Source organism: Rhinatrema bivittatum, chromosome 3, assembly GCF_901001135.1.
Source record: "Rhinatrema bivittatum chromosome 3, aRhiBiv1.1, whole genome shotgun sequence".
NCBI lineage: Eukaryota > Metazoa > Chordata > Amphibia > Gymnophiona > Rhinatrematidae > Rhinatrema > Rhinatrema bivittatum.
In genome coordinates this window covers 67374539-67386901 of record NC_042617.1, presented here as the reverse complement: position 1 = coordinate 67386901, position 12363 = coordinate 67374539, and the positions used below count along the sequence as shown (strand labels likewise).

General features: G+C 42.6%; 1 protein-coding gene across 1 annotated transcript in view; it reads left to right on the top strand.

The window, feature by feature from the left end:
* Window positions 1-12363, top strand: part of LRPPRC (leucine rich pentatricopeptide repeat containing) — a 312777-nt gene that overhangs the window by 292551 nt on the left and 7863 nt on the right. Inside the window, 3 exon segments of the mRNA XM_029593332.1 lie at window positions 5833-5907; window positions 11769-11814; window positions 11817-11852. Coding sequence (XP_029449192.1) covers window positions 5833-5907; window positions 11769-11814; window positions 11817-11852 — 157 coding nt within the window.

The following is a 12363-nucleotide window of genomic DNA, read 5'->3' as shown; positions in this document are numbered from 1 at the left end:
TTCTCAAGGCCCTGTGTGCTCCTCCTTTTTGAGCCTTTAAAAAGGACGACCCTCAAGGACCTTACATTGAAGACTGTTTTCTTGGTGGCGATCACGTCCGCTAGAAGAGTGTCTGAACTTCAGGCCTTGTCCTGTAGGGAACCTTTCTTGCAGTTTTCTGAAGCAGGAGTTACTCTGCGTACGGTTCCCACGTTCCTTCCAAAAGTGGTCTCTTCATTTCATTTGAATCAGTTGGTGGATCTCCCCTCCTTTGTGGATATCACTGGGGCGGATCCTGTTTCGAGGGATCTGAAGAAGGTGGATGTGCATAGAACACTGCTACGATACTTGGAAGTCATTAATGACTTTCGTTTATCGGATCACCTCTTTGTACTTTGTCAGGGTCCAAGAAGGGGCCATATGGCCTCCAAGGCCACCATTTCTCGTTGGTTGAAAGAGGCCATAGGTTCCTCATATCTACTCAGTGGAAGGCCTCTACCACAGGGTCTCAAGACCCATTTGACGCGTTCCCAGGCGGCTTCCTGGGAAGAGTGTATGCAGATTTCTCCGCAGGAGATCTGCAGGGCTGCAACTTGGAAATCATTGCATACTTTTGCGCGTCATTATCACCTGGATGTCCAGGGCTCAAGGGAAGGCAACTTCGGAGCAGGCATTTCAAGAGCGGGCCTCTCCGGATCCCATCCCAAGTAGTCTCAGCTCTGGTACATCCCAGGAGTCTGGACTGATCCGGTACGTACAGGGAAAAGAAAATTAGGTCTTACCTCCGATAATTTTCGTTCCTGTAGTACCAAGGATCAGTCCAGAGTCCCGCCCTCAATGCTCTTTTCAGTCTTGGAGAGTCCGCTGTATTTTCCTTATGTGAGGATTTTGGGGGACTTTTCATGCAGTTCAGTTGTTATCTATTTGTATTTCTGTTTCTGGAGCAGGTCTCTCGTTAGGGACAATGAGCTCAGGGTTCTCCGGTTGTTATTCCAGTATTTAGTTAGTTTTCAGTTTCAGGGCTTTCTGCTTTGACATTACGTTATACTGACAGGCTGTGGGTGGCACCCTGGTATATATACGGAGCCTGACAAGTTTGGCTCTGTCTCCATCTGCTGGTGTGGAGGCAAAACCCAGGAGTCTGGACTGATCCTTGGTACTACAGGAACGAAAATTATCGGAGGTAAGACCTAATTTTCTTTTCCAGTATATATTAAATTGCTTACCAAAGGTCTAAGACTTAAGGCAAGTAATACAGGAAAATAATATAACAATTAACACACAACAGTCTCTTTTAAGATTCTTATGTTCTCTCATTATGTTTTATTCTTCATGCCTCAATTAATATGTCTCGTCTGTCTTGTTATTGTAGTTCTTTACATTCTGATGTTTATAAGTTAGATTATTTGCATTTTTGAATAGCCATGTTTTTAGCTCACATTTAAATCTCTTTCTGTCTGGTATGTCATGTAACATCTCGGGTAGAGAATTCCAAAGCTTTGGACCTGCAATTTAAAATCATATGCGCATACCTGTGCACATGATTTAAAAATCCGGCGTTTGCTCGCACGCCCATACACACATATTTTTAAAATTAGCCTCTAAGGAACAGTAAACCTTAGATTTGCAAGTAGTGAAAAATTCTCAATTGTGCAGGACCAATTCTGAGAAGAAGAAAAAAAAATAAAGCTAAATGTGGGTGTCCCATAATTAAAGAAGTAACATAGATGATGGTGGTTAAGGACCAGTTGACCTACCCAGTCTGCCTTGTGGTTCCCGTCTACATTGCCATAGCTAAGGATATAACCCAGGTGTCTGCCTCTCAAGCTTGACCTCCTCCCTCCAAATTAATGCTCCTTATCTACCTCAGTTATGTTGCCTTCCTTCTGGTTCTCTATCATTATGGATAGATGAGCGTGCAGCATGAGATCTTCTTAGTGTTTGGGTAATTGCCAGGTTCTTGTGGCCTGGTTTGGCCTCTGTTGGAAACAGGATGCTGGGCTTGATGGACCCTTGGTCTGACCCAGCATGGCAATTTCTTATGTTCTTATGTACATGTTTCACTACTTAAATCCACAATACCTAGGCCCATCCTACTTCTTTTACCAAACCTCTCAGCCGTTCTTAAATGCTGTCCCAGTATTGGTTTCCACCACCTCTACTGGTAGGTTATTCTAGGCATCTAACCCCCTCTCAGTAACAAAGTATTTCCTCTGAGTTTCCACTTCTCAACCTCCCAGTATACGCCTTTGCCATTGAATTGGTGTAGTATTTTGAATGAAGTAGTGAGGCTGTCATGTTAGTCCACTTGGATGCATGGAAATTAAAGTGAAGCGAAAAGGTGTAGCTGATGCCTTTTAATTGGACTAATTCATGGCATTTGTGATCTGCTTCTGAGAGCTGTACTTCTTTATATTGACCAGATAACGGGAGAAAAGCTGGAAAGCTGGTCACAGATGCATTGTTAGTCCAATAAAAAGTTATCACCTACAGCTTGTTTCTTCACTTTTATTTCTATGTAGCATTTTTGAAGAAATCACATCAAGAATTTTGAAATGAAAGAGTAAGGCGTACAAATATTTCTTGTGATATTTTTTTTTTCCCTAAGAAAGGGGAGTTGAAGAATCCATTTTATTTATTTATTCTGTGTACTGGTTCCCTCAAGAATGCTTTTTTTTATGTTGACCAATTTGATGGGGCCGTTTGGTCAGGACTCTGCACTACCAAACAGGTTTACTGCCTAGTTTGCTGCTGCCGTAGGACTCGGTTCCCGAGAGGTGAGCGAAGCCATTTAATGCTCCTCTGGGTAACACCTTGTGCCTTATCAAAGAGCATTTCAGGTGGCTCTAGAGGAAGCTGCATGCTGCTGTCCTTGGTCACAAGAGGTCAATGCAGTGCATGCCTTATGGAGGAGGAGGGTGATTGCTTATCGGAAGTAAGCAGAGAGGTCTGGCAGAGGACAAACACAGAACTATGTGTGTGGGTGCCCATAATGGTGGAAATTTGTTAGTTTTGCAAGCAGTGTAAAGTGACAGTAATACTGTTTATTCCAGCATGCCAGTAACTTCATTTTTTTTTTTTTACCTTTTCTTGCGTAGGCTGTTCCTCAGCAGCACTGTTCATCCAGAGCTTCAGGGACCTGTCATGCTATATTTTAACACCAAATTATATATTACGCAATTTGATGAAGTCGTGTTTTGGTTTTTTTTTTTTTAATTAACAAATAATATACTGCAGCTCCAAAGAGATGCAAGAGGCAGCCCCATGGCTTGGTAGCAGCAGTATTTATTTTCAGCAGGGCTTGGGTGCATCACAGAGGAGAAGTGCTGTGGGTCCCTTGCAAAGGGGGGGGCGGGGGGGGGGCAACTTCTTTTACCAAAGGGCCAGCCTTGCTGACTCAAGAGTAGCCCTGAAGGATTCGATCTTAAGAGGCTTCTGCACCAACAATCACTGAGAAAATCATAGGAACAACTCAGTTCTATACATAATATATATTGCTTGTATGCAGGTTTCTGTACTGATACAGATGAGTAGGAGCAGACATATCCAAATGTCCACATACCCGAATTTGATTTGCTCTGTTTAAATTGGATAAACAAAGTAAGGCAGATATATATTTTTTTTTAAGAGGGGGAGAGTGGAAGAGTCACAAAATTCTCTTCCACCCTTCCCCCTCCCTCCAAAAAAGTTTTTTTAAAGTTTCTGGGCTTGGGTTTAATGGACCTGATCCTTTCTTACATTCTTAAGTTCTAACCCCAAAAACAAAGGAGCTTTTGTTTGTAAAGTGGAACCTTTCTGTATATACTGCAACTTGGACTAGGTGACTCGAACTTCCAGATGAGTTAAAACACATCCAGATAATAAGAATATCAGATATGCCATACTGGGTCAGACCAAGGGTCCATCAAGCCCTGTATCCTGTTTCCAACAGTGGCCAATCCAAGTCACAAGTGCCTGGCAAGCACCCAAACATTAAATAAATCTCAAGCTACTATAGTTTATTAATTACCGTAATAGCAGTTTATGGATTTTTCCTCTAGGAACTTATCCAAACCTTTTTTAAACCCAGTTACACTAACTACTATAATCACATCCTCTGGCAATGAATTCCAGAGCTTAACTGTGCGCTGAGTGAAAAAGAATTTTTTTCGATTTGTTTTAAATGAGCTACTTGCTAACTTCATGGAGTGCCCCCTAGTCCTTCTATTATCCGAGAGAGTAAATAACTGATTTACATTCTTTTTCAAGTCCTTTCATGATTTTGTACACCTCTATCATATCCCCTCAATTGACTCTTCTCCAAACTGAACATCCCTAGCTTCCTTAGCCTTGCCTCATAGGACAGCCATTCCATGCAACCTACCACTTTACAGAGTCATTCATACTATACCCATGTTTTCAAAACTTACCTGGGCTGGGTCCAAAGAAAGAAAATGAGAGCAGAACTGACAAATCCAAGCTGAAGATGTCCAAAAAGCTGCCATGTGTTTCAGCAGAGATTGCCTTCGTTATTTTCTGCTCTTTTCCCATATTCTACTCTGCAGTCTACATAAAACAGACACCATTAGCCAGATTGGCTGCCAAAACCCCTATGTCATTGGTATTTTATTTACTCTGGTATGGAGGCACTGTCACAGTGCCAGAAATACTTAATCTCACTCCTAACCATAAGTGACTGGTATAAGGTAAAGGTTTGGTAGAACAAAAATAAAGCTGCAACAGAAACACAGCAGTCTGAGTCCCTGACATGGGTGCTGAGGACCCAGGGGCCCATGGGCTTCCGAAAGCTCGTGATGATTTCCATGCCGAGCCAAAAGATAACTCGGGCTGCAAAACGTCCAGCGTTCTCCAGGATTCCTGGCCTGTGCTGAGAAGTACAAAATAATTAGCCCAGTGTGTTCCTTTCTGAGGGGAGAGTACGTACCCAGTTTCCACCCTGAAAGGGCACAAGGCCATTCTTCCACACTGCAGAAGAAGACATGGGAGTCCCCAGGAGCCATGCCAGAGATGGGGGAATTCCTTAATGTTTGAATAAATAGCACATCTCTGCTAATCTGTGTTTAAAGTGAACATTAATAGTTTTGATACAGTTTTGTACAAGTTAAAAAAAAAAATGGGCTCATCAGAAGTTACTGTGTGAGAGTGACAACCATGATAACCATAAACTAAAATATTTGCTTGCCTGGTTTTGATTTTGCTATAGCGTCTTAAGAGGGGATAGACACTTGATTTATCTGGTCTGTCACATAAACTTTTTTTTTTCAAGTTTAACTTTTGTCTTTCTCTCTCAAGTGCTGGCTGTCTATTGCATTGAAAGCCTTTTATAAAACAGAGATTGAAATCAGTCCTTTTGTATGCATAAGTGTAGGTAATTATACTTTAAAGAGAACTTGCTTTGTACATTTTAATTTTTATAAAGAAACGAGCAGTTATCTCCCTGACACCTTATTAAATGTATAATTAACCTTATGATCCTGAGCTCACTTATGAATGCTTGGCAGTATAATTGGAGAGGAACACTGTTCCTTTCTTTCTCTCTTTCTTTTACAGAACTAAGCCTCATTCCTGTGGGATGCTGAAGCGTTAGTTTAATTTTTTTTTTTCCCCTTTCTTTTTAAACAAACTTTGTACTTGAAGTGCCAAAGACTGCATTTAAGATCACTTGGCATGGTCTTACTCACTCTTTTTTTTGTTGTTTAATGGTCTGCTATTAGGCCCTAATATTGGATAATGATACATTATTCTACTATTATAGACCTTTTTTAATTAGAAACGCTTACCTTCATGTACTTGGTTACCAAAGACTTAATCTCCGCATGCCATTTTAATTTCCCTTTTTTTTTTCTTTTTCAGAGGTGTAGTGCAATAGCTGAACAAAATACAAATTTGGTTTCTTATATTACGAGGTCTTCGCAGAAGCCAGGACAGGTACGGAAATCTTACTGTATTGTTCTCTTATTCCTTATTTGTTACTCCTGTATACATTTCGGAACTTGATTCACCCAAAACTGTTTAGACTTTTGGGGCCAAATGTTTGAAAAATCCCAAATAGTAACTGTCTTAAAAGCAAATATTCAGTGGAAAATTTCTGCCAAGAAAATGTAAAAAAAAAAATTCATGACAACCTGGAGAAAAAATATTTGGAATGCAGATGAGGAGAAGCCACTATAGACACTCAGTGAACTCCCTACATTCTGCTCACCAATACCTATTTGCCCAAATATTTACGAATATTTTAATTACCTTTTACCCAAATGTATTTACTCCTGCTTGGATCTAGCATAACTTCAGGACAGATCACTGGCACAGTCATGCAGTTCCCGTTACTTCCAATGAAAGACATTTCTGTGCATTTTAAACTTTTTTTTTTCACACTTGATAAGATGTAAAAAACCTTGCTACATCAAACTTTCCTTTTACTCTATTGCGTAACACCCCAGAATCATGTTAACCTTCTCCTTTTTATAAACACAGCTACAGTTTCCTATGTAAAAGCCACTTCTAAAGGCCAGTAGTACTTTTTTCATGAGGGATTGTGACGCTTGCCTTTTAAAATAAATAAATATATAAAAATAAATGTAAAAATAAAAATATTTCCTACATATGTATACAGACTGTTTTTCTAAATATCTGTCATCTTCAAAAACATACAGGACTATGAATTCCCAGGTCTGTTGCGGTATTAAAAAAAAACCAAAAAAAACCCACATACATACTACTATCTCTACTTATAATTTCTATAAGATGTATGCAGCACCCTACATGAGACAGTCCCTTCAAAGTTCAGCTTACAGTCTAGTTAAGACACAGCACACAGTACTGCAGTGTTACACTGACAAGCAAAGCTCTTTCATAACGACTATTTCTTGCACTAGCTAGTACTGCTACATAGTCTCTCTTTCGTCACACAAGTCAGTTTAAACATATATAATGCACACCTCTCCATACGTACCAGACCAGGTGAAAGTGAGGGTAGCTAAGTTTTTTCTGGCTTTTGCATGGTGCCTGACTATAAAGGCAGTACCACCTGTGCATGTGAGATTGTGATTGTTGAGACAGAATTCTGTTGGGTGTGTCTGGGAGGGAATGAGTTGTCCTTCTCTGTCATGTTGTGAGGGAATTTTGAAAGGAATTGTAGGTGTCTCAGAAGTGAGCTACATTACTACCCATTTGTTTACCACATCAGTTATTCAGTACCTGTTTGACAATGTAAAAACTTACTGTGAGCCACGCTCTAGGCCAGGGGTGGGCAATTTTAAAATCCGCATGTGCAGGCGGCCCGCGACTTTTGCACGTGGTGGGGGGGGGGGTGAATTTTACAAAGCAACGAGCGGCAATACAATTGGGTCTCCCCCCGTTCCCTCCCAGTCTGCTCCAATTAAGGAGCGGACTGGGAGGGAACACTCTTACACCTAACTCTCTTTCCTCCCTCTTCCCCTCTCCTCCCCGCCCCCTAAACCTACCCTAACTAGCCCTAACTTTTCTACTTTAATACTTACTGCTCCTCCGGAGCAGAAATAATCTGCACTTGCCGGCCGGCTGCCAGTGCGCTTCCCCGGGACAGCGGCTAATAGATCTTTGCCAGACCACATCCCCTGGGCTGCCCCTTTTCCCTCGCCGGCACTTCTGCGCGTACCAGGGTTTACGCTCGTGGCCGAGCCTGTTGTAAAATGCGCGCAGCGAGCACAAGGCCCAGCTACACACCAATAAAGACCGAAATTTACGAATTTAGCCCTTTTAAAATCTGGGCTAATATGAGAGAGAAAAAAATTCAATAAAAAAATTGACTACTTTGGAGCAGGCAGTTTCTCTGTTAGAGACTCTGACTTCTAATATCTGTTTGCGAATACAGTCCAATGAGAACTCCTTTTCCCCTGAAAGAGTTAAAATGGAGACCTTGGAACAGCAGATTACTCGGGTATCCAAGACTCAGTCTGCTTTAGTGCAAGGCAGTTTGGTTCAGGCTTGCAAGACAGAACATTTGGAGAAGCATGATAGATAGGGTGAATTTTTGTGACCTGAATTTTCCCAGGTGTTGTGCTAGTCCTCTTCTGGAACTTTTCAGGAAATATTGTATGGAGGTTCCCAAGATGACAGCCGATTCTTTGCCACCTGTTAGTTAGGTCTACTTTTTACCTCTGGGAGGTAGTATTGGCAGACGGGGAGTCTGTATGAAAGATGGCCAGCTATAAGCAGATAGTTTTAGGCCTTACAAAACATTTGGAAGGGTCTGTTGAAGAAGAAGAAATAGCTGGGGGGACACTGTTAGAGTCACCATTGTGTTACCGCAAAAACGGGATTCCATTATGGGACTGTTTTCTTCGCAACAGACACATTTTCTTTTTTGGCCAAAAGGTGTGGTTATTTCCTGACATCTCACGATCTAGACAGAAGTGTATAAAAAAAACTTCTTATGACGCGACAAGAAGCTTTGCCTTTTGTATTTTGACATTGCATAATCTAAAATGTGTTTTGGGGGTTTTTTTGAGCCATTTCAATTTAACAAGGTCATTTATCAATTTCCGATAGGGCCTTAATGCTAGCGTTAAGTAGCGCAATGCGTGCTAATATGCAAATGTCACATTAGTTATGCAAGTGGGAGGAGGTTGAGCGGAGTTAATGGAAATGAGCAGCTCTTAATGCCAAATGCAATAGAGTAATTCACAGCGACACGGGTTTTAACGCCGGATATAATTACACCTTTTTTTCTGTGCATTGTGCCCATGTTAGCTGTGCGTTACCGATCGCAAAAGGTTTTTTTATCACAAATGCCATTCAGGCAGGAGAGAGAGAGACTAATATGTAGCTTTGCTATTTATACCACTGTAAGAGGGAGCACATTTAACTCGGGGTGGGGCGGGGGCCAGTTTTACATGCATAATCAGAGGTCCGAACAGCAAAATTGACATCAGTGAAGATTTTCTGTTATTTGGAGCGATGGAAGGTAAAAGAGGAGTTGATTTGTGCAATGTACTCTGTACCTAGCTTCAATCAAGCTAGGACACAGCACAAATCAAGCTAGGTAGAGAGTACATTGCACAAATCAACTCCCCTTCTACTTTTCATCGCTCCAAATGACGGAAAATCTTCACTGATGTCAACTTTGCTGTTCGTACCTCTGATTGTGCATGTAAAAGTGCCCCCTCTTACAGTGGTAAGTGCCTGCAGTGGATTAATTAGCATGCAATGTGAAAATTATCGCTGGTGCGATAAATTTATCACAGCTTACAGAAATTACCTGCGAGATGTGGGAGCAGGGAAATTATCCTAACCACACCACCTTGTTTAGCGCTGGCGCCATATTTATAGCTTCTTGATGAGCCTAGGTTTAAGTTTGTTCTTGATTGTAAAAAAAAAATAAAAATCGGTCTGTCTTGAATTTTTGGGACATTTAGATGGCGATGTCTTTTATGTCCTTTATGTCCCTGGTACTTAGACTTTTCGCTCAAACCTTTCTTTTCTGTTTCCTCTCTCTTTTTGTGGTCTGTTATAAGATTTGTAATCTTTCAATTGGTTCCAGTTCTCATTTCTGCATGTATTCTTAAATTATCACAGATCTTACCAAGAGACAGCCACAGAATTACTTAAATTAGGAATTTTTTTTCTGGCCTGTCACTTTCCTTCTCGGTGGGAACCAAGGTTGGCATCCAGCACCGTGAGCCTTTATGCACAACTACCCTGGCATTCTTCCCCCGTTGTGTATCCCCTCCCCACTCACTCAGCTCAGTTATTGGCGGGGGTGGTCCTTGGCAGCTCAGAGTCCTAACTTGGCCATTGCCTTTGTGCTGTGTCCTGGACTCCCTTCCCCCGGGGCTGTGAGTGCTGTCTCTGTGGCAGACACACGCACTCGCACACCCTCCCCCGGGGAAGTGACAGGAAGGCTTAACCTGAGGGAATCATACTCATGTCCTCTCCGTGGCAGTGCACAGGAATGCCCCTGAACTTTCAAGCCAGCTCTGGATTAGTCATACTGAGGTTTGTCTTACAATTTGTGAACATGCTAATGAACCAGGTTTGAACAGGATGAACCATTTAAATACACACAATGTTCGGCAGTCCAAAAAAAAAAAAAGTAACAAGTCGTGAAATCAACCCTGACATATAAAGAGCCATTCGTTTGAGGCCAGCCATGTTGGATTTACTGCTCACGGGGATGATAACTTTCAAAGATGTGCGCGGTGCACATTGGCGCCTATGGATTGGCGCGCACATGTTTATAAAATAACCTGAGCGCACAAACATGTGCTCCTAATTTTAAGTTGGCACGCGCCTAGGTGCATAAATCCTGTTTCGACCGTGTAAGTTGGGGTATTTTAAAACCAGCTGACATCTATGCCAGGACTAGCTTCAGCAGTTCATTCACCAGTTTGCCCAGTTAAGAGCTAGCTCCTCCAGACTCCCCTGGTTTAATAGTCTGCACTCCCCCCGGTTACCCAGACCCTTTAAATTCCTCCAAAACAGCTGGGTTTTTTTGGGGGGGTTAACAACTTACACCTCCTCCTTAGCAGAAGTAAAGTTATGCGGCGGTGGATCAGGGTGCGTAAGTATTTAGTGCACATCTCTTGGCCACGCCCATTGCCCCACCCAGGCCATGCTCACACCGCACCCCTTTTTGGAAATCGAGTGATATGTTCGCACGCATCTGGGCGGCTTTTAAAATTTTGGTGAGCGCATGCAAAGCTGACTTGTACACGCATCTCCCGATTTTGGTGTGTGCCAGGCTTTTTAAAATTCACCTTTTACTGCCTGTTCTGTGCATATGTTTGTGTGTGTGTGTGTGTGTACGTTTCTGTCGTCCAAGGACTAGACAGGAAAATATAACTGAGCATTAGTTGTGAGACTGTATATTTAATTGGTTCTGCTTTACATTTAAACAGAAAAGGGCGGATTTTAAAAGGGTTACACGCGTAACCCCGAAAACCCGCTACTGCATGCGCCAAGCCTGTTTTGCACAGGCCCGGCGACGCACGCAAGCCCCGGGAAGCATATAAGTCCCAGGGCTTGAAAAAATGGGCGGGGTGGGGTGGGGCAGTCCAGGGGCATGGGCGTGGCCAGAGGCCTCTCCACTGCCCCTAAGCCCAGGGATTGCGCGTCACCTACGCCTGCCCAGAGGCAGGCGTAAATAAAAAATAAAGGTAGGGGGGGGATTTAGGTAGGGCTGGAGGGCGGGTTAGATAGGGGAAGGGAGGGGAAGGTGGGGGGGGCGGAGGGAACGGGGAAAGCCATCGGGGTTCCCCTAGGGCTCGACGTGCACATGTGTGCACCCCTTTGCGCGCACCAACCCCAGATTTTATAACAGGCCGTGCACATGTTATAAAATCGGGCGTAGATTTGTGCGCAGAAATCTATGCCCACGCGTAGGTACAAATATCTGGCCCAAACTGCCAGTTTTTGAGGAAATATTAGTGTTCAAAGTTTTTCAAAGCTCTTTTTCTATTCAACTACCCCACCACTACTGTGAACCCAAGCAGATGGAAGTGGTTCTTATCAGAGGTCTGTGCAGGCTATTGCATTCATGACCGCAGTACGAAAACCGGATTACAGACTCAGAAAAGGAAGTTTTTAAAACACACAAGAGCTGGCCGCTATAAAAGTTCCACACCTTTTATTCCATAAAAACATGAGCAGTGAGGAAGCTTAGGAATAAGATCTGAAAAGGAAGCAACAAAGCCATGAAACAGGCCTGCGAATAGTGTAATGAACCTAGCTAGTGCTGCTGCTTCAAGTTATGTATTAGGGGGGACTTCTAGTAATTTTAGTTTCTGTTTTGTGTCTCTTTTGTTTTCTAGGTGCAGAAAATCAGAATTCTCCTAGATCTTATCCCTGACTTCCAGGAAAAGAGATTGCCTATGCTTACCTCATGAAGACCTTTGGTAAGGCCCTGTCTCCCTTGCTATTTATCTATCGTATTTAGAAATACATTCAGCTTTCTATTTGCTCCAGTCTAAAGATTTTTGAATTAACTGAAATTTTCTGGGGCCTGATGGAGCTCACAGAGCCCTTTCTTTTGGGGTGGGAAAGGATTAAGGGGTTCGTTTTTTTGGTTTTTTTTTGTATAATACTACGTGTCCACTTTTTCCGCTTCTCAACAAGCAAATGGGTAGGTGGTTTAGAAACTAGCCTTTGTAAATGCTGACCCTTGATAGACAGACCATTTTACGTGATGGTTCTCTGTCACCTCTAAATAGCCTAGATGAAGCATAGTATGCGAGTGCATTTAGCCTTCTGCCTGGGCATTCTGCAGGGAAGCTGGCGTTGTTTCCTAGAGGTGGGAGTTTAGCATTGCATTCGTGCCATGGACACGGAAGGGCTCTCAGAAAAGTTGCATTATTGCAGGTGGTAACATGAAGTACCATTACTTTGGGTCTCATCTAGATGCTATCA